Raw genomic sequence first — 21860 nt, forward strand, 5'->3', positions numbered from 1 at the left:
GGGTGTAACCCATGGGCCTAGACATTGACAGGGTCCTGTCAGCTCGCTGTGCTCTGTAAGGAATCAGACCGTCAGGTGATACAGAGCTACAGACACCAGCTAATGGAAGGTGCCCAAGCCGAAGATTAATGTGTTTGACACGTAACCTGACTGATCTGTTGTCGCAAATGGAAACCTGCACCTGACCTTGGGATGCTGCAGCTAATAAAGCAAGGGGAAATATTTCCCAACTATCTTGTGCTTCACCTCGGCAAGTGCTTCGAGATGCCAGCAGAAGAGACTGCTGTCCGGCTGGGAGAGTTCTTGCTTAACCCGGCAAGATAAAACGCTCCCACTCAAATGGACTTGGATGGTGTCACGGTTCCTCCCCCACTCTGAACTCTAGGGTACAGATGTGGGGACCTGCATGAAAAACCTCCTAAGCTTATCTTTACCAGCTTAGGTCAAAACTTCCCCAAGGTACAAAATATTACCCCCGTTATCCTTGGACTGGCCGCTACCACCACCAAACTAATACTGGTTACTGGGGAAGAGCTGTTTGGACGCGTCCTTCCCCCCAAAATACTCCCAAAACCTTGCACCCCACTTCCTGGACAAGGTTTGGTAAAAAGCCTCACCAATTTGCATAGGTGACCACAGACCCAACCCCTTGGATCTGAAAACAATGAAAAAGCATTCAGTGTTTTACAAGAAGACTTTTAATAAAAAATAGAAGTAAATAGAAATAAAGAAATCCCCCCTGTAAAATCAGGATGGTAGATATCTTACAGGGTAATTAGATTCAAAAACATAGAGAACCCCTCTAGGCAAAACCTTAAGTTACAAAAAAGATACACAGACAGAAATAGTTATTCTATTCAGCACAATTCTTTTCTCAGCCATTTAAAGAAATCATAATCTAACACATACCTAGCTAGATTACTTACTAAAAGTTCTAAGACTCCATTCCTGTTCTGTCCCCGGCCAAGACGACTACAGACAGACACAGACCCTCTGTTTCTCTCCCTCCTCCCAGCTTTTGAAAGTATCTTGTCTCCTCATTGGTCATTTTGGTCAGGTGCCAGCGAGGTTACCTTTAGCTTCTTAACCCTTTACAGGTGAGAGGAGCTTTCCCCTGGCCAGGAGGGATTTCAAAGGGGTTTACCCTTCCCTTTATATTTATGACAGATGGTGATACCTAGTCAGATGTAATGGTACAGCTGAGAGGAAGTGTGGCAAACCTTCTCCATCTCGGCGGAGCGCAGAGCAAGAATTGTAATAGAAATGTAACGTGGTCTCTTGGGTTCCCGGGGTCTAAAGGAGCAAGGGCAGAGGGGAAACTGCTGGCTGGTCACACACTAGGGAGAGAGGGAAATTCTCCCTCCAACTCCTCTGCTCCCCACCCCCGAGGACGCCAGAGGGAAGGAAATGCCTTGAAAGATTTTTCTGTGCAAGAGGGTGGATTTTAAACAGAGACTCTGACGCTGGGGAGACACTTTATATCCACTGATGCCATCTTATTCCCTGCCATATTTAGTGCTGATCAGAGGCCCTGCAAACTGCAGGTCAGGGGATGCCCCCCAACTGACCCGGGGGGAGCAGCCAAGCGAGTGCTGCCCTGAGAAGGAGCGGAGAGGGGACAACTTAAACAAAGGTGGGGGTCTTCCTTTGGGAAATAAGGTGGTTCAAGTCAGACCCATCAGAGTGCTCTGCCAGAAATGCCCACTGCATCCCGGTCATAGTGTAACCCTTCTGCCAGGCCAAGTTGATAGCAGCAAGGGCTGGGCTCAGTACACAGGGGTTCCCTCTTATCAAAGCAAATGCAAAACTGGCTCGAGCCCCCACCTAGTGACCTGGGAAAATCTTACACACACCCCTGGGTGCCTCAAAAAGGCAATACTTCCCCTCTTGCAAGCATCTCGGTGTAGCAGAGAATCTTTAATAACAGGAGGTAAACGACATCAGCATTAAATTGGGAAAACACCACAACTAGGGGTCATCAACCAAACCATGAGCAAAGACCCCCCCCCCAGCAAATTGGACCACATCCTTTCCCTCAGGTTCTTGAGTCCCACAACCCAAACCTTGAGTCTAGCAATCCAGAAATCACCCAAAGTCAAAAAAAAAATCCAACCACCCCAAAAGTCCAGCTCCAGAGTTCAAAAGTTCATCTGCAGAGTGTTACTCCCCAGTCTGGGTTAAAATGTGGGGTGGAGAGGGAAAGAGGTAAGGGGCACCTTACATGACCTGAAGTTGACTGCCCCACAGCTCTTCACTCTGATCCACTCCACAAGCTGCTCCGCTCCGCCAGCTGTCTCACAAACCACTCCACTCCGCCAGCTGTCTCACAAACCGCTCTGCATCTTCAGGCTCCCCACTACTTGGCACAGTGATTTCAGCTCTTTGGTAACTTCAGCTGGGAGTAGCAGGAGCCTTAGTGCTGCTGCACCATAAGGCCAAAGTGAATTCAGCACAGTACCTGTAGCTAGACTCTTAATAGGCCCCAAATTAGCTCTGACATTCCACAGTGGAGAGAGACAGAGGTGCAATTGGTGTTTCAGGCCCTCACAAAGGGGCCCACGCTACCAGGTACAAATACCTGTCTCAAGCTTCTCTCTCAATTCACAGAGTTTTGGAACCCATGTCCCTTGCCTAGCGAGTGCTACTTAGTTGATGGCGAGTCCCTCCGTCATAACAAAAGGCCAAGTACAGTTCCACTGTCCTTGATTCCCATAATCAGGGTAATAACAATTTATTCTTCCTGCCCCAATAACAGAGACACTGGGGATCCCACAGCAGCCAAAGTGACCATTTGGGCAGCTATGGACTCATTCTAGGTGGGGTGGGTGTGCCTATGCAAATGAGATCGGCCCCTGAAGTTCTTTTCCACAACTTGCCACACCTCACCACCAGATGTCAGGGTGGAGCTCATCCTGACTCTGCTTACAATAGTCTCTCCGGCTGCGGGTTCTAGGAGTCTGGGCAGTCTGAGGACAGAGTGACCGGGCTAGCCAGGGGCTGTGTGCTTTGCTGGGATAGCAGCTGGAGGTGGGACAGCTTTCAGAGCAAACCTCAGTCCTTGCTGCCCCACTCAGATGAGCCATGCCATGTCGCGGATTCCTTGCTTGGCCTGCTCAGAGGCACCCATCATGACTATATGACCCGCATGGCTGGGCCCAGTGATTTCCAACTGTCCCAGCACGTAGCAGCAGCTGGCTCTTCCAGGTGTACTGTCCTTGTCAGGGTTAAACCCCACTGTAGTGGGATGGAGGTTTGGCTTTTCAGATTGTCTGCTAGCCCTGCCCATGGTATCGGAGGCTGCCTCTTCCGACTCCATTTCTACTGCAAGCTGTCGCCCCACAGAGGTCGTAGGGAAGCGGCACTGCCTGCTCTGGGTGGAACGTTGTCAGTTGTGAGGTATCAGTTTCACCTACTGATTTCTTAGATTTTGCCACCCCCATGTGAGCTGGCATGAACTACGTTGTGAGCACGTGGCCAGACTAGAAGAAGACTTACCCTGCTCCCACTGACGTCAGTGGTAGAACTCTCAGGAGCTTCCACGGGAGCAGGAATGAGTTCTCGTTATTCCAGGGATCAGGCATTTTTCTCAGCCTTGCTTGCAGCGCAGCTGGTTGAGCAAATGTTCCTAAAATATTCCAGGTATTTTGACAAACTCAGGATCCCAGTGGCTGGTTGTTGTAGTGATGGGGATTTGCGTCTGACACGTTAGGGTCTGATACCCTACTGCCTTACCCTTTGTTTGGCTATTGACACCCATGGCAAACCTGTACAGCCTGTTCGTGTTGTATGCCTGCCTTGCACAGGTGTAGATAACGATAGAAGATGTGAGGCAGTGGAATATCAGGCCCCCGCGTTTTAAACTTGCTGCATGGTTACCTCTTTCTCTGTATCACGTATTGGTCATTCAAAGAAACATGCCTCTGTTTCAACCTGTTTTTTTCTATTTCTTTTATTTTTACCCCAAAGGGGAGGCATTGCAACATGAACGTGAGGGTATTTGTTACTGGTCCTTTTTTTAAAAAAAAAATCTTTTTTTCATTTCAGCATTGGTTGGAGTTTACAAAGTCTGTCGTGAAGCAGATGAGAGGTGAGTATTGCATTTACTGTGCATCTGTATGAAGATGTCCTGTGGAGACTATGCATGCTCCCCTTAATTTTATAAGCATTTGCCTCTGGTTCAGAAACTTGACTTGTGTGGCTTATTCCCTGTGCATCACCTAGCGAATGTACCCTTCTGAGTATCTCTGTTACGTTGACAATGAAATAATTCTCTCTGGGGTACATTTTCATTAAGCCACCCTTCTTGTGCCAATGTAAGTATGTCCATTTTGCACATGCAAAATCTGTGTTTGCTTGAACAAAACAGGTAACTGCATGGAAAAATGATTCAGGGGTGCAAATAACAATTTGCAAGCCCACCTGTTTTGCCCACACAACAGATACAGTGACATGTACTGTCGACACAGCCATGGAGCCCAATGAAAACCCCCTTTGGAAATGCCCCGTTATTCCTTGAGTTGTGTTTTAGAGATCGTGCCCCCCACCCCAAGCTGTCCCTCTGCTCCATGGGCCAATGCAGGAGGAGCCATGGGCATTGTGTGGCAGAAACCCCATCCCCTCCCTGTCCGCCTCCATTGTCTTTGGCATCCTGTTTGTAGGGTGGAAGCCAAGTGTGGGGGCACAGTGACTGCTGTCATGAGCAGCCCTTGCTTGGCTAAGGTGAAGGTGGGTGAGGATCATCTTTCTGATGCTTCCCGCCCTCTGTGGCTGTGAAGACCTGCTCACAGTCTAGCCTATAAAGTGTACATGGGGTGTGTGTGTGTGTGTGTACTGTGTTTGTGTTGGTAGGGATGGGGGGGGCAGATAAACAGGCCATTCAGATTTCAAGCAGTGTTCTCCATGTATTCTTAGGTGTCTAGAAACACTGGGGGACTCTAGATTGCTATTTACGCCACAATCCTTGCGCAAAACGGGGGCAAAGGAGGGCTTTTAGCTTTCCCATTGAATTCTTTTGCCTTTATGACAAAGGGAGGTGCTTGAGGCCCATTCTTTCTCTTGGTGCATGGGGAGTTGTGATCACAACTGCCCTTATTGTTAATGAATGCTCTGTCTGTGCTTTGGGGGGATATGTAACTGAGGAGCCAGATCTGGTCCTGAAAAAGATTTGAATAGCTCCTTTATTTGAGTTAATAGCTGAGGAAGATGCTGGTGTATTTGCTCTCAATGGATACAATTCAGGTGACTGTACATTGTCATTTTACACTGCAGCCCAGCCTCCCTTCACCATGTGTTTTCGTGTGAAGTTTTATCCCACTGACCCTGCTGCTCTGAAAGAGGAAATAACCAGGTAAGACTGAAGCTAGTAGCCATGGAATGGGGTTTGCGTTGGGTGCTCCCAGAAGGTATTGTTAAAGGTCAGACACGCTTGGAGCTTCTCAACCTGAAAAGTTTTGTGTCTGTTGTGAGTTACAGAGCCATCTATGAATTGTCAGATTTTCCTAAACAGAACCAGTCAGTGTGACCCACCGTGTTTGTGTATAAAGAAGCATGACAATACTGTTACTATACACTGGAAGCATTTTATTGACTTGCAAAGTCATCCCGCCACAGCGGATGTTTATCATTAGCTGTTGATTTAAACTCACTAGCTTGAACTTCCACGACAGTCTGTTAAGAAGATTGAGTTGCCAGAACACCGCACTTAGAGTGTATGTCATAATTATAGCAGGAGCCTGAGGGTCCGTCTACGCTGCCTTGTAAACCTGGGTCTGTGAGAGCGGGGCTTGCAGACTCGGTGTTTCTAGGCCTGCACTTAAGCGTCCACCCTGCACTGTAAATCTGGGCTTACGATGCTGGACCCAGGTGTCTCAGCCGTGCTAATGCGTCCACACTGCACTGCACAGACCTCCTGACTTGGGTCTGTGGCTTGAGGTGCATCCATGCTGCAAAATAAATGGGCTTCACAGCATGACTTGGACTCTGGCCTGTCCCACTAACAGGGTCCTAGGACCCAGATCCTGAGCGCTTGCTGACCTGAGTCAGGTTGTCTTGTGTGTGGATGGAAGTGGGGCTTAGGTTCAAACCAGACTCAGAACTGGGCCGTAGTGTGCAGTGGAGACATACCCACAGTGACTATGATAGCTATGATCGCAGAACAGGTTCTAGTCTAACCCCTGGGTATTTCAGTTCCTTGTAACTTTCACCTTTGAGGCTGAATTTAGCCACGGTTGGTCTCTGCTGAAAGGTGACTCCGTTGCTCTGTAGTTTGGAACAGCAACAGTGAATCTGTGGCGATTCACCAGTCCCTCAAAGGTCTCTTCACTGACTGGGATGGTGGAACACAGCTACCAAGCTGCTGATCTGCTGGGGGTGGGCAAACCCTGGCTTAGTTCAGTCCCCAGTTCATCGTCTGCTCTGAGGAGGGAAGGCGCATGGCCTTGGCCAGTAGGGTAAATGTGAGAACGCGGGGAGCGTGGTTCCAAGCTGCAGTGATTGAAGGAACTGGTGGGATCTTTCTTCTTGTGCTGCATTGGGGTATGGGGGTGACCTGATGTGATGGAAATGTTTGACCCAGCTATATTTGGGCACCTGATTAAGATTAGGACCTCCTCCTCCCTGCAGATCCTAAATAGTGGGTGCTTTATGGTCCTTTGTGGGGTGCAGTGGTCCAACTTGTTCCCCTGGAGGTTCAAGGTGGGAGAGCAGGCCAAGTGGTCATGAGATTACACTCGGGTCAGTGGAGGACAGGGGGTTGACATATGTTTGGGGAGGGGGGAGAAATCCCATGTGAGTCGTGCCAGTCCTGTCGATGGAGGGAAGGAGGTAGGGCTCCAGGTGACAGCCAGGGAAGGGGATGTGAAACTCTCTAGTTTCACTGCATGAGGCATGAGTTGTGTCAAGGCTGCTAAGAACCCCTTCCGGGCCCCATCTGCCCCGCCACACCTCACGAGGTTTAACCAGTGATGTGCGGAGGCAGGTTCCCAGCACTCCCACCAGGGGTTGATTGAAGGGATGCTTTTCCTGTCGCTGGTGGAGCTGGCCTCTCCTGGGCTCTGCTGACTCAGCCCTGACAGAGTGGTCTTGTCCCAGGAATAAAAATGCTGCTGAAAAGAAAATATTTAGGCAGTTTTATCCGGAGATTTGTTTGGCATTTCAGCTTCGCTCGGACAAACCTGAAGGAAACCCGAGGTTTAAGCGGGATCAAATCTGGGGAATCCAGCCCTCTCTTGGGTTGACTGAAGCCACTTGCTCCAGACCCAGCACAGTTGATGGGCCGCTACTCCTGTGTCTCCATGGTATGCCTGGCTGTGGAGCAGAGTGTTTGACACTCACAGGTTCACGCGCCTAGTGGTGGACTGAAGTGTTTGTAAGAAGCCTGTGGCCTTTGAACAGCAGATGGGGGAATTCCTGTCCTGTGGACACTGATGAAGTCATGGGACAATAGCAGCATTTCCCACAAGGTCTGGCCACAGGATGGGAATGATGAACATTCCTGAAGGGCAGGAGAGCCAATGTCCTCCTTCTCCCTATGCCAGTATATGAAACATCTCACTCACGGGGATTTACATTTTCCCCACCCCTAGCTCCCCATGAATCTGAGCGCTGGGTAGGCATATTTCAGAGAGAATTTCAGTGAGCTGGAATGTTGTCAGAGCGTGATGCCCTCCCGCTGCTACATGCGTGTCGGAGTAAAGCTGAGTCGTTTATTTTCAAGGCAGGGCACTGGATCCTCTGACAGCATTCCATTACGGTAACTCCGTTTCTATCATATCCAATGACTGATTCAGATTGAATCATTTTACCTGGTAGATGTTGGTGCACTAGAGTTTGAATTGCTCACTGTTCCTGACATGCTGCATTTAGATTCACTTCGGGGGCGGAGCAGAATCCTATTGTTTGCCTCAGCCAATCCGACATGAACTCCCCCGTAAAAAAGTATTGTATTTATGTAACTAAGCTGGCTGAAGCCTGATTGTTTTTAAATTGTTTTCAGTACTTAGACTTTAGCTGCCCATCCAGCCTTGCTGGCTGCCAGACATTCTCTTAGGGGTAATTCACAGTCATCTTTAGACAGTCACGCTTTATCTGAACTTAGTTGACTCTTTGTACAAAATGTGCCTGATTCTAGGTGGGCCATAAATATTAAAATTCTCTTGCGTCTGGAAGACCAATCTGGCTCGGTGGCTGCAATGTCTCATTTGTAATACTGCTCAGGTAACAGTAGATTCGCTTGTGACATCCCGTTCAGATGACGGGTCTTTGGCAGGGGGTCGATTGCACTAAATGCTGATCTGGAATTTATCACCACTGTTTAAAAGCAATGGGGTGGAGTTTGCAGAGCGGTGAGAGATGAAGTTGGCTTGAATGTGAAAGGCTGGGTGTGATTAGGACTGCAGGGAGGTGAGGAAGTGCTGGGTGTGACTTCAGAACAGGGGAGGGGAAGCTAATGCCAGCGGGTTGCATGCGGGAGTGCAGAATTTGTCACACGTGTCCGTGTAGGCATCAAGAAGGGGGGTGGTTTGGGGCTCAGCATGTGGATTTGTTCCTAGATTTTGCTAGCAAATGGAAAAGGAAACATGCCTGAGTTAGCCACGCTGCCCATGTGTTGACACCACCCCCAAACGCTTTCACATCTTGGCTTGCTGCTCTCTTGGGATGTGTGTAAGAACATTCATCACAGCTCTGTTCACACACAACAGGTCACAGTAGCTGCGATGCACCAAACCCAGAGAGCTGAGCTTTTCACGCTAGAATTTGCTGTGGTAGTGGAGCGTATTGCCACGAGCTACCGCAAGGTGGTGTTCTTGGAAATGCTACCTTTGGTTCCCGTTGTCTCCAGTCCATCATAGAAGACAGAGCTGGGAGAGATCTCTTAGGCCATCGCTAGTCATTTTCCAAAGGTCTCATCAGAAGAGCTGTTAATCACAGGACCAAAGATTTCCTGCTTTGTTTCTTTGCCTTTTCGAAGAGGGTGGGGTGTTTCCTGCTTTCCAATACTCAAGATTCACTCCCAGATCTAATGACCTGTTTAAACACGCCCTTCCTGAGCCCCCAGCGGGGCTTGTTATTTGTCTCCAGGGCTCTTTGTCTAACCTTTTCATAGCTGGTTCTGTTAGCCTGACTATCTCCTTGTATGTTGTTTGCAGCAAATTGATGGCCAATGCAGGCACTGATCTGCTTCTTCTGCTTAAACGATGGAGCCAGATGAACAGCCCTGCTACTTGCTTATTTCCACTGCACGTCCCCTCTAGATGTTTGTTCTTTGTCCGCTGTATGCATTGAGGGAGAGCTGGTTTATTTCCAGGCTTCTAAGAAGCGATAGGAAAAGCAGAGGGGGGAAATGCTTATGAGTAGCTGGCAGTGTCCCTTTAACTCTAACACTCAAGGCAGTAAGGGCTCAATCCTGCTTCCATGAAGCGAATGGCACAACTCTCCTTGATTTCGATGGGAACAGGTTCTAGAGGAGCACTGGCTGGGCAGGGAGGGAGCAGGAGACTGTGTCCATTCCAGACTGTGTGATTGTAGGAGCCCTACCCTTGTTTGTGCCCTTTGTCCAGCTGGAGCAAACAGAAAAACAGGCAGGTTTGTTTCAGGAGCATGTCTTTGGTTCTGGGGTGTGAAGAATTTCCAGACGTGCAGTTTTAATAATGAAAGTTACAGCACGCGGCTATCAGGCCAATACAACAATTCCAAAACTGGCTAATTCTGACATTTGTTCCCCATGATTCCCCTTTCTCCTTGCCACTTGCACAGTGTTAACTTGCCTGCAAGCCAGCTGTGAGTCCCTTCCACTCTTCTTTCCTGCCTGCTACAAGGAAGGCGCACCTGTTCCCAGATGCTGCAGATGGATAATAAGTCAAGGAATGGCAAAAAGCCTGTCCCACCACCTGAACGCGAAACAAATGCAGCTGTCAGTGCTGCGCTTTGAGATGGTTCGGATGCTCGATTCCTGCCTTATAATCTTGTCTTTTTAGAAGGCTGCTGTAAAGCAGAGCTGAGGCAGAATGAGATGGGGAATTGAGAGCTGGGTTCAGTAAATTGGACACTTCCCAGGCAATACATTTAGTCCAAAGACCTTGATGAATGCTTTTTGTCATCTTCAGAGAAATGGATGTTCCTCTCTTTCTGTGCTGCAGATCTCAGGTGGGGGGAGGGGAGGTATAGTATGATGTGGAGTTTATTAAAAATGACTTTAATTTTTTAAGAGGTCTTTGCAGTAGGCAGTGTTTAATATGCTAAATATCCTCTTGGCTCTCCAGAAAGGAGGGTAGCACAAATGTTAATTGAGCACATTGGAACAGAACAGCATCATTAACAAATAATTCTGCCAAAAGCAGCTATTGGGTAGAGTTGTTTACAACACTGTCCACTCTGTCCAAAGTGTAATTACTCTTTCAGACAGAACAAATTCCAAACACACATCTGTGTCCTAACAAGTTTGGAAAATAAGGTGTCCAAAGGAATTAGGATTTGCCGTGAGAGAGGGTGAAGTTGACAGGAAAGAGAATATAGAGACGTTGGTGAGACATGTTTCAGTTTCAGGTAAACAACACAATATATTTTGCATTGCGGCAAAGGTGAGAAATCTTCAAAGCTGTTTCCAATGCCTAGTTGTTCCCTCCTTGGAAATAAAGGGGAAATTGGTGTCAGCATTCTAGCACCCGAGACTTCGCTTTTTTCCCTACGTCATGAAATGTTTGGCTAAGACAACGTGTAAAATCAATATAATATCAGCTAGTGGGAGACTAGACCCTGTCCTTGCTGGGGGGTGGTCTCAACAATACAGTAGATGTTTTCCATCGCTTTCTACTAGGATCTTAAGCACTGAAGCATGCAACAACATTTCTATCTCAGAGAAAGGGATAAGGAACCAAAAGTGTGGAAGTGGGATGGCAGGGCACTGCTAAAGTGTGTCAGAAGCTTTTGCAGAATCTATTGTTTAGCTCTGTTTAATTTCACTTTTATTGTGGTTAATTTTAAGATCAGCTGGATATTGGTCTATGGTTCCAGTGCATGGCTGAGTGTGAACATTCCCTGCACTGGTGCGCTGTGACAGAGGTGATATGGAAAGAGTCGGGTGTGGAGAACATTCTTAGCTGGCGAAGGCTTCAAAGCAAGCCTCTCTGGACCCAGGCATGGACGCTTGCAAAGCCGGGGGTCTCCTTTATCAAGGGAGCGAGTACTGAATTAAACTTGGGTAAAGGTGCCTGTCCTGTGCTCTGGGGTAAGGAGATGATGACCCAGAGACGGCTGGATCCGGGCTACAGCCAGCGTTTCCATGGTCAGTGGCACCTTGGAACAGCTGGGTTCTCAGCTGACTGGTACAGATGAGAAGTTGAACCTTAGAAGCTACCATCAGTCGCTGCTATGATTTAATCGTTTACAGAACACAAGTAAACAGCCAGACTGATCACACGGATCCAAACCTATTTAATGGGAAGTACGGGTTGGGGATGTGTCCACTTGAATTACAGATCTGCTGGCTAAAGAGAACGGGGACAATTTCGTGTTTAAATGGCTTCTACATACTCTGGGCCCATTTCATACCATACCCTTTGGGGCTGAAATAGTTTTGTTTTATTTGTTATAGTGAGGCTTCTGTAAACTTTATTGAACATCCTAATTTCATGATTTCCTGCCAGTGAATGCAATCAAATCCTGAACACAGGTTTATAAATTGGAGAAACAACATTTGAAAGAGTAAATGTGAGAGAGTTTTTCTTGACTACATCCCAGATCTAGTCAAAAGGAGACAAACATTTTGGGAAACAAACCTAATTTAAGAGAACTGGGGCACGAGTCTATTCCAATCTACCTGACAGTGATCAGAGTATTCTGTGGAGATATGTATTTATTTCCTGGACCTAAGGAAACAAAAATGTTGAGGGTCAAATCTGCAAAATGACATGTTAAGTTGTGTATGCAAATGTGATCAGGTGTCTGCAAATAGATCACTGTACGTGCAGATGGGTGCGTGTGAAGACACCCATTCTGTGCATTCAGATGCATATTTTGCTATGCAGTTACCAATTTGCACCCATCAGCTTTTAACTCTTGCATATGAAACCTGAGTACCGGTTTTTATTCTTTAGAAGTAGCCCTTATTGACTAATTTTCTTGTCCTACATGTGTATGTTGTAAAAGAACCTGAAATCGCCACAGGTGATGGTCAACAGACTGCTGATGGAGCAGAGGACACGGGGCGGGGAGGGTGATGCTGGGATTAGAAAAGTTGTTTACTAACTGCTGGCGTAATAGATTGATGAGGGGTCCTTTGCTTTTTTAATTTGTAGATGAAGGTAGTGCTAATTAAAGGCATTAGATTGACAGCCCTGGCGAACGAATGCCTCCATTTCTGTATGGAGTAAAACCAGGGACAGCAGCACAAGCTGTTTCCCCTTTGTATCCTCAAATCACGTGCAGTTGCTGAGTGAGGTAGCTGCATGTCTTCTAGAAATTACAAGACCACAAGACTTATTTCCGTATGCCCTCCATGGTTGCCAGGTGGAGACAAAGCTCAGTGGTCACGGACGTGGGCTTGATTAGGCTCAGTGACCTGAAGGTGGAAGGCTCTAAATCCCTCTGCTGGTCCCCTCTGCCATCTGATGTTTTTCCCACTGGCATTTGAGGAATCATATTGCACAGGCCTCTCTGTACGTCTTTAAACATCAAAGATGGATAGTCAAGATCAAAACTAAGTTCTTCCAGAATTAAGTAGGCTTTCTGGAAGGGCTAAATATATTCCAGCATTCATAGAACCATAGACGTGTAGGGCTGAATGGAACCTCAGGAGGTCTTCTAGTCCAGCCCACTGCATACCATCCCTTGGATGTGCTCTTTCTCTGGTGTCTGGTGAGCGAGGACCTTGGTTGGATGGACTCTGGGATTTTGCCCTCTTTTATATGGTGTATTTGAAATACTTCTGGGCGCAGGATTATGTACCTTTTGCTTTTGTATTAATAAACTCAATATATTTTTCTTTAGAAGGATGGGTTAGAAAACAGAAGATGTACAATAGAAGATGAGATCAGCATAGGAAGAGGGATTCTGGAGTTCTATGCCTTTCTTGATAATGTTCAGAATTAATGGAAGCTTTTCTTGTGCTTCAGGGAGAGACAAATAAAACCCATAGTTCTTATCTGAAAGTCTGAGAAGTTAGTATCCTGAATACATGAGCAACTCTTTCTGAACCTGATTGCCAGCCCCCATAGTCGAGTCAGATGAGCACAAAATCAATCATTTGTAAATAGGCCATTCTTATTTGCTGAGCCTGTTTTAAAATAACTTCATATCCAAAACACAAGCATTTCTGCTTCTATAAGAAGGTGCCCCGAATCAACTTTCCCAGATACAATTGATTTGGTTTTTGTTCCAGGTACATTTGGGAAGAAACAAAGAAGTGTCCAGGCATAGATCTCAGACAGATGCATGTGTTTGCTCTTTTTTAAGAGCCACTTATTTGATTTGCAGATTTTATGTTAACTCCTAACAACTGCAAAATTTTGCAGTCATTAGGTCTCACTTTAAATGTGAAATGGCCAGTGACATCTCTCTGAACAGCGATCGCTATTAGGTGGGCATGGTCATTAAGCTGTTCTTTCGGTATTCTATTTCTTTTCTGTAATGCGAGATCAGCACAACATCTGCAGTTGTCAGGTATAATAAGAATTGAAATGCAGGTCAGATTTCTGCTTTGGGAGGGCGGGGTGAAAACTTCGCCAATTAAGGCCACTGAAGATTTAACCTCTTGCACTTAATATAGCAATCAGGGGGTGGGGGAGGGAGGAGCAGTAGCACTTTGTGTTACTTGGAGTCTAGAACCAGACAGACTGTGGCTTATTTCCAAGATCACGTGATCGCATGTTTTGATGACAGCTTTTGCTCCGTCGGCATAGCTACTTTCTTACAGGTATGTAAATCTCACACTCCCACTGTCTTTGGGGTCTAGTGACATGCATTTCTCCCAGGCAGAAGAATTCAAAGGAAGCCCGGGGGGGGGGGTTCATGGACGAAAAAGCTATTCTTAGGCATGGGGGTCACTTGTCGTTCACTTTGTCCGTGTTCCAGTCCCAACGCGCTGGCGAGACGGACAGAGGGAATCCGTTAGAAAGTAATCAACAGGGGGGATAAGTGATGCTGGTCCTAAGAAACTTCAGGTATTGATTGGTGCTGAGATCAGGAAAAAACTTCAGTGAGTTCAGAGTTAAGTTAGCTTTAAAAGTTCCTGATTGAAGAGAAAATTGGCAATAGGAGGAGTGGCTGAGCTGTGACAGAGGAAACTCTCTAGTTCAGAAAACTGCATAATTTTCTTCACTACATTTTTAAAGGAAACGACATTTCCAGAACACAAGCCCTTCTCTTGGAAATTTCCTTTCGCTGGCTGAGTTGGGTGTTTTCTACAGACGGTGGAATATTTGCAAGTTCCTTGTGTTGGAGACCTCTTGAAACCTTTTGCTGCACTTCACAAAACCAGACGAAGTTCACAAATGTATTTTCCCTAATTTAAACCCATGATTTCTTCAGGGCTTTATTGCAAGGTTGATTCAGTTTTTGTACAACACATATCTGTAGGTGAGGGAAAGCTTTGTATCAGGTACTGAAGAACTCTCTGGAAGCCAGATAGCTCCGTCCATGGTGCACGTGCTACATTTTTTTTATTCAGAAGGTTCTTGCTTTTTCTCAGCTTTTTTTTCAGCGTCTCTGTATTTGTCACTCACTCTCCCCAATCTCTGCTCCATTTTCCACCCTACCTTGCCATTAGATGTCTCTCCTGCTGTCTGCTTCCCTTTTCACATTCTTTCCTTAGTGGAGCATAAACACAATAACCTTCTTGTCTGCGTCCAACTTTTGCCCTCCATGTTCATGTGTGTTTGGCAGTAGGCCAAATTAGTTCACCCATATCTACTTCTTTCCACTATTCTTTGATGATCTAATAATTCGATACAGATCCTGTACTTGAAACCCAAAAGAGACTGACTGACTGAGTGCTTCTGCGGTCCCACCATTGCACAGACGTGGGGCAGATTTAGATTTGCTGGGAATCTGCATGAGGCATCGGACATCACAATTGGTGGATTGAAGTGTCATCAGCTGACTCATTAGTTCATTTGAATGACTCAGCATTTTTTGCCGATGAGATGGCCAGTAGTTACCCAGTGGACAAGACGGTGTTCAAGTAGCTTGAGAGTTGCCTGTGTTTGTTATTGTCTAATAAACTATAATATACCCAGAAAATGTTGGCAACGGTGACAAAAGTCAGGCAACAGAAAAGCTTAAATTATGTGTCCTGCACCATCTGCTCTTTTGTTTTTAAATACAGTCCATTAATTAAGGCCTGTAAGATGAAAAGAGGTTTTGGGGGCTGGGATAGAAAGAGGGAGAGCTGTTTGGGTGACGGTAGCAAATACTCACACATTTGGCATCGGCATGGGGGCGGGGTGGGAAGATTTCTTCTGTATGTCTGCAAGTGGCTCATGTCATGTGGCATGGCAGGGGCTAAGGTAGCTCTGTATAGGTGTGGGAAAGACAGTACATTGCATGTTCGTGCTGCCTGCAGACTTCAGGGCTGATGCGGTCTCTTCTTTCCCCTCTCCGTGTGTCTTTCAAAATCAGCCAAGGCAGGGCGTTGAATCAGAACGACAGTGATTTTTTCACAAACACAGTTAGCTTTTTCCCCCATGTCAGTTACCAAATATGCCATTGGGACGTAACCGTTCGGTTGCTGCTGAGGACTCTCTATTTTGGCATCTTGACTGCAGGCCAATGAGAGGTCTCATCCTGGTTCCCACTATCCACGAGCAATAGCCAGCATCCCTGTGCGTTAATCTTCTAAAAACGGGCCTCCCCCTCTGTCCACACCTCGCAAGCCACACTTCTCTGCATTAATTCCTTCATGCCTGTAGAGCCAGGGCTGCCATTGTGTCCCTTTGTGGTGGAAAAGTCTGACTCCCAGTGCCATTTAAAGGTATAGGCATATAGGGAAACCATCCTGGGTCACCAAAAACCACCCTCCAGAACTGGTTTAAGTGGTTAGGTAGAAATGGCAGAAATTCTCCCATCTGCAAACAGGATTACAGAGCGCACCTGACCTCACCAGCATGTCAGTGAGATTTGGGTACATATGAATAGTACTCAATGTGGGGAGAGTAGAAATTGAAATACATAGCGAAACAGCTGGAATGGTGACATGGATATTCATTCTGTAGGATAGCAAAGGGTAAAAGCTAATTAGCTGCTAGGGACTGGTTCTACTTATAAAGATATTTTGAGTCTAAATCTGCCATGAGATGTATGCATGAAACTAAGAGCAGAGCTGGGGCTTGCAATTGTCCTAGCAGGAGGGAGCATGGTGTGGGTTATGATAGTTGGATTTTTCTCAACATTCTTGTAATTTTACCAGTAAAATGATGATGCTTGCAGTATCAGAAATCTGAACTCAAGAAATCAAGGTTGGCTGAGGTTCTGCAGAATGGAAGTTAAATTATTAAATTATTTAAACATATTTCCAAGCATGCCAGTTTACAGTTTGCTCCTTAATTACGTGAGTTATGTTTTACATCAGATTATTTTTCCCAAATGTAATGAATGCCATCGTAACTCAGTCTGAACTGCCACACAGTTACTTATTTTAACTTTATTATCATTATTATCATACTATAATTTTTAGTCATATTTTGTTTTTTCTTTTTGCTGGCTTTGATTTATTGAAATTGCATAAAATCTAGAGAAATAGTGACTGTCAAGCATAGGAATTGCTGATTTTATTATCCACTAATGACAGATGCCAAGGAGAGAGGTGAATGCTTTCAGAGGAATCTAAGCTCTTAAAATATCTCATAATAGTAGTAATAACAATCCCTAGCTCTTGTATCATGCTTTCCAGTGTCACTCTCAGCATTTTACAAAGGAGGTCAGTATCAGTACCCCCATTTTACAGATAGAGAAATCGAGGCACAGAGAGGGGAATAATGTTAGTGGACCTTGCACATAATAATGTCAGTAATTGTAACAGTGCTACTAGACCATACAGATGTACATTAAGGGAAGAATAGGTTCTTCTAAGTCGGTGTTCTGTAAAGGTTTTGAGTTCCAAGGGTGAAGTGCAAGTTCAGAGAAGTTTAAAACCAGAGGAATAGCCTTCAATGGGGACTTTGGCACTACTGCAAGACCAAGAGTAAAAAACCAATAATTAACCATTAGATTACAGGGATTTCGGTGCTATGCAGTTGGTGAAAAATAACTGGAAACCATTATGCAAATCATATCCCAGTAGCTAATCGGAGTGAAGAGAATTGCATAAATAAGAAATAAGCATAGTTGTTGGTCAGTTTGGCACAGCAGTCTGTTCTCTGATTGGCTGAGACCATTCCAATTCTGTATAAAGGTGCTCAGAGTAGGGTTTGGTCCTACCCTTCCTGTCTTTGGCCTTGAGGGAGAGTCAGACATTTGTGACATCATGCTCATTTCTGTGGACGTCAGAAATACAGGACTCTGGAGACCTCTCTGATGTAGAAGCTAGGATTGTTGAAAGCCCTTGTTTGTTATTTTACCTCTCTTTGGGGCTGATCCAAAACCCATTGAAATCAGTGAGAGGGTTTCATTGATTTCAGTGGGCTTGAATGGAAATGAAGAGAGTTGGCATTAGAGTAAATATTTGTACGAATGTTCCTTCCTTTCCGCGTTTCCTCTGGTCTTGTGGAAAAAGATCTCTGGAGTATTCGCATTAAAGACACAGCTCTTAATTTCTGTCTGCATCTCGGCTTTGTTTTTTTAATTTCTGCACCTGTAAGAAGGCAGGTAAGTGACTAGATGGTTGTGTCTCAGACCTGCACGACAAATTATGAATCAGATTCTTGTCTCATATATATGCATATCGCCACTCCTGTGGACTTCAGCAGGAGCGGCATGCATACCTCTGAGCCCTGAGAATTGACCCTAACTTGGGGACTGACTGGCAAATTAGCACTTAACTAAGTCACAGCTGATGTAATATCTTGTAAACGGAATGTTTGGGGAGAATGTAGAGTGGAAGTGTCTCGATAGATTTTCGTTGTTTGAGTCAGACGTTTAGGTAACTTAAGCATTGCTTAATAAAAGAAATAATTCAGAGCTAATTCTGTTTCTCTCCTCAGGTATTTAGTCTTCCTGCAGATCAAAAGAGATCTCTACCATGGTCGCCTTCTCTGCAAGACGTCGGATGCTGCATTGTTAGCTGCCTATATCCTTCAAGGTAATGCTTTGTGACAAGATAAATTTTCTTTTCATGCTAAGTACTGATTACATTATTTCACTTACAATAGATCACTACACCTTGAATACAAATGTCATCTAACCAATTCAGGGCTCATACTTCAAGATTGTCCTTGTGCCAGTACCACGTTGGTCTATAATAAAATTAGAATTGATAGTGTGATCTAAAACTGTACCAGAAGCAACAACTCTGCCATCTATTCCCTCAAAGTTATTCCACCTGGATTCAGGTCAGTTGTGTCTGAATAAATGGCCCTTTGATCAACATTATGTGTCTAGTATTTTGCACTTGCTTCCATCTGAGGGTCTCAAAGCACTTTACAAAATCACAATCTCCCTGTCAGGCAGGTGGGTTTATCCCCATTTAACAGATGGGAAATGAGGCACCATGCATTAAGCGACACAGATTCAGTGATAAAGCGAAAAAGGGCATCTAGAACTCCTGATTTCCGGGTCACTGTGTTGCAGCTCCTAATCCACGCTTCCTCTGTAACTAGGATACAGGGATTTCTGGAGTTGAAGTGATACTCTCGAATAGGTAGGTGAGGCTTGTAGCAGCATGGGACTCAGTACTGATTTCAGAGAAACCTCCTAGGTAATTTGGGGTACTTGCAGGGCAGAAAACACTCTCGTGTGTTGAGACTTCCTACAGAAGTTTTGCTGCATCCTCAGACACACCAGACATTGGTGTCCAGACATGCATCAGTGCAGTAGTTGCGCAATAGATGTGATAACTGGTGCTTTCGAGAGTATCACTTTCTTGCTGTTATTACCCTCTGATTTGGAATCTCAAAGTTAAATTGGTTGGTCCTGTCCTGATTTACCCTCCTCAGCGTAACTTTCTCCTTCCTGTCTTCCGTGAGACATCCCAGTGCTAGACAGCAAGTGTGGCCAGTTTTGGCAGGGTGATGCCTAGTTATCAGTAAAGACATAGAAGGAAGCTTGGCTATGTTTATATTTTTCAGTATTGCAGAAGGTCTCTCGAAACTGCAATTATGGTGACTGGCTCTGTAAATCCCATCTCTTGAAGTCTTCAGATTAAGACTGGATGCCTTACTAAAAGATTTGCTTTAGTCAAACACAAGTTTCTGGGCTCAATACAGGAGTAACTGGATGAAATTCTGTAGCCTATGTTATACAGGAGGTCCAACTAGTTGAAGGAATAGTCCCTCCTGGCCTTAAAATATATAAATCTAAATACAACAGACAGAGAAGATAGATAAGAAATAGACTCATTTACTGAAAGTTGAGACTGACATTTATTTTTTCCCCTTGTCTGAATGAAGAAAGTCAGAATTCCTGGGTAAGAGCTATTAGCTGTAGAAGGGCATCTCTTTACAAACCTCAGAGAAGGGTGGATTCCAAAGGAAAGACCTGGTTTATGGAGCCAGACATTTTAACTAAGGAAAAATGAAATAATTGTTTGTGCTTCAGCTAAAACATTAAGGACTGCATTGTTACCATCTCCTGGTCTCTCCAATATGTACACACCAGACAAATGAGCATGGATAGTCCTAAAGAGCCTTGCAAGAAAATACTGCTCTTTCCACATGAGTGACTGCATGCCCTTCTAGTGTGTGGCTTTAAAGAGGGACCCGAGTACAACAAACACAGCTTTGTTAGCTGGGGGCACAAATGAACATGTCCTTATGCAAATTCATGGCTTTCCATCAAGCTCATCAGCCAAGAAACAACTTGTCAGCAAGTCGCAGACAGGACCCAGGTTGGTTGCACAGTGTGGGGTGGGGGAAAATATCTGGAAACCTCTTGCTTATTTTACCACTCCTGTTCTTGCCAGTGTCTCTGCTACACAAAGCACTCTTGTCTGGATATCCCCAGCCCAAGACATGGAAAGGCCAGAAGAGGCCAACGTCCCTTCAGTTTGTGGAGTCCTAAAGGACTGAACAGCCGAAGGTCTGGGTTGAAAATCTGTAGACGTTCTGGTAGCACAGCCTCGTATTAAGTTTGACTGACACTTCTCCTAAGAAGACCTTGTTTTCAGTTGCTTATAACTTTGCCAAACTTTAACTGTTTGGGCTGAAATTTTCCATTCTGAGTGTCTGCCTCAGGCTGATTTTTGGTTTATTTTTTAATTTCAGCCAAAACAAGTTCATCTGTTTCTGAGAATGAGACTAGGGCAAAATACATTGTTCCGTCCATGTTAAAAAATTCTAGCACCCCAGAGCTTGAGAGCTGAGACTTGAAATTTGCAGCGGGGTGGCATTTGTGTCTGGGGTGTACTGTCTGCCATTCCCATGAAATCTGCTCAGATTTGTCCAAGCCTATGGCAAAAATACAACGTGACTATAATTAAAGACTCTGTCACAATGCATGTGCATAATAAGAGAGCTGATTTAAGGTGGCATAGGCCTAATAATGCTCTTTTTAATGTCGTTTTGTGCGTGTCATCGCTTATATAGAGCCATGGATGTACAGAATGACAAGTTCCAGTTCCAAAGCACGTACAAGATATTTCATAGTAGACCGGATATTTTTTCTACACTCACGCATGTGTTTACAGTTCAATATATTTGAATTTTTTAGAGGCACTAATCATTAGTTTTGAAATACGGGTGTATTTTCCCCCCTTCAGCATTTTACAGGGGAAGCATGCACATTAATATCACATCTACGTTTCACTAGGAGCCACAGACCAAAGGAAATTGGATGAGAGGGGGGGGGGGGGTCCTTTCCAGCTGAGTTGTGAGATGCTGCAGATGCAGGACTTGTATATAGTCTGGAAAGCAGATACGCAGCTCAGTAGTACGAGACAGAGATGAAATACTGTACTGCCTTGTTCAGCCAAGAGAGGACCATTTTTTCCTCTTTTCTGTTCCCCTTTACTGCAGCTTGAGTCAAATTTGGATTTAATTACTGGCTGCTTCCCAGAGGGTGATGCAAGTGGAAACAGGGTAGCTGCCTGTTCAGCCTGTCTCGAGGAGAAATCAGCCCATTTCTTTCAGATGTATGAAAAGAGCAGAGCTGACTTTTAATCAGCTGATAAGTCAGTTTATTGTCTTGGCTTCATGGGCAGCTCCAGCCTGGCAGCTATATGCTGCACCGCTGCAGGACCTGCTCCTCCTCATGCTAATTGTTCAGGAGAGATTATGAAACACATTTGAACGTGTGATGGAGCTAGAGGAACCAGCTCTGAGCTATTCACCTGCATAATCCTCGATGTTTCTGATGGGACTGTGGGGCCTAGAGGAGTTTTGCTTGCCTGAGGCTCCCACAGACGTTGTTGTTGGGCTGTGTTCTTGTGGGTTCATAGCTCAGTGTCGCTCTTTAGATTTTGGGTTGGGAAAAGCCTCCCAATCTCAAAGCAAACCTCAGGGTGGGGGAATAGCCACGTCTCACCTGATCTCATGCTGGGGCCATTGGAAGGCATGAATTGCACATGATTGGTGCAGGATTCCTAGCCTGGTTCTCTTGACAGGGGCTTGAGTTTGCTCAACAGAGTCATGAACCTGGTCTCAATGGGAAGATTCTAAATAGACATGGAACCCAGAGAGTGCCCTGTGATGTCCTTGTATTGAAGCAAACATTGAACATGCCCGGGTTTTTAACAATTTGGAATGGGGTATTTTTCCTGGTTGCTGAGTATTTCCTGG

The 21860-nt window shown here is 45.4% G+C and overlaps 1 protein-coding gene across 5 annotated transcripts in view; it reads left to right on the top strand.

Annotated features, from left to right (window-relative positions):
* The window catches only part of FRMD5 (FERM domain containing 5), a 303156-nt gene that overhangs the window by 202988 nt on the left and 78308 nt on the right, over positions 1-21860 (top strand). For all 5 annotated transcript variants that reach the window (XM_073304542.1, XM_073304538.1, XM_073304544.1 and 2 more), the window contains exons 3-5: positions 4045-4087; positions 5269-5347; positions 18132-18229. In XM_073304542.1, the coding sequence (XP_073160643.1) occupies positions 4045-4087; positions 5269-5347; positions 18132-18229 (220 nt within the window). The remainder of the gene's footprint in view (positions 1-4044; positions 4088-5268; positions 5348-18131; positions 18230-21860) is intronic.

The sequence above is a fragment of the Lepidochelys kempii genome, chromosome 10 (genome assembly GCF_965140285.1).
Source record: "Lepidochelys kempii isolate rLepKem1 chromosome 10, rLepKem1.hap1, whole genome shotgun sequence".
Taxonomy (NCBI): domain Eukaryota; kingdom Metazoa; phylum Chordata; order Testudines; family Cheloniidae; genus Lepidochelys; species Lepidochelys kempii.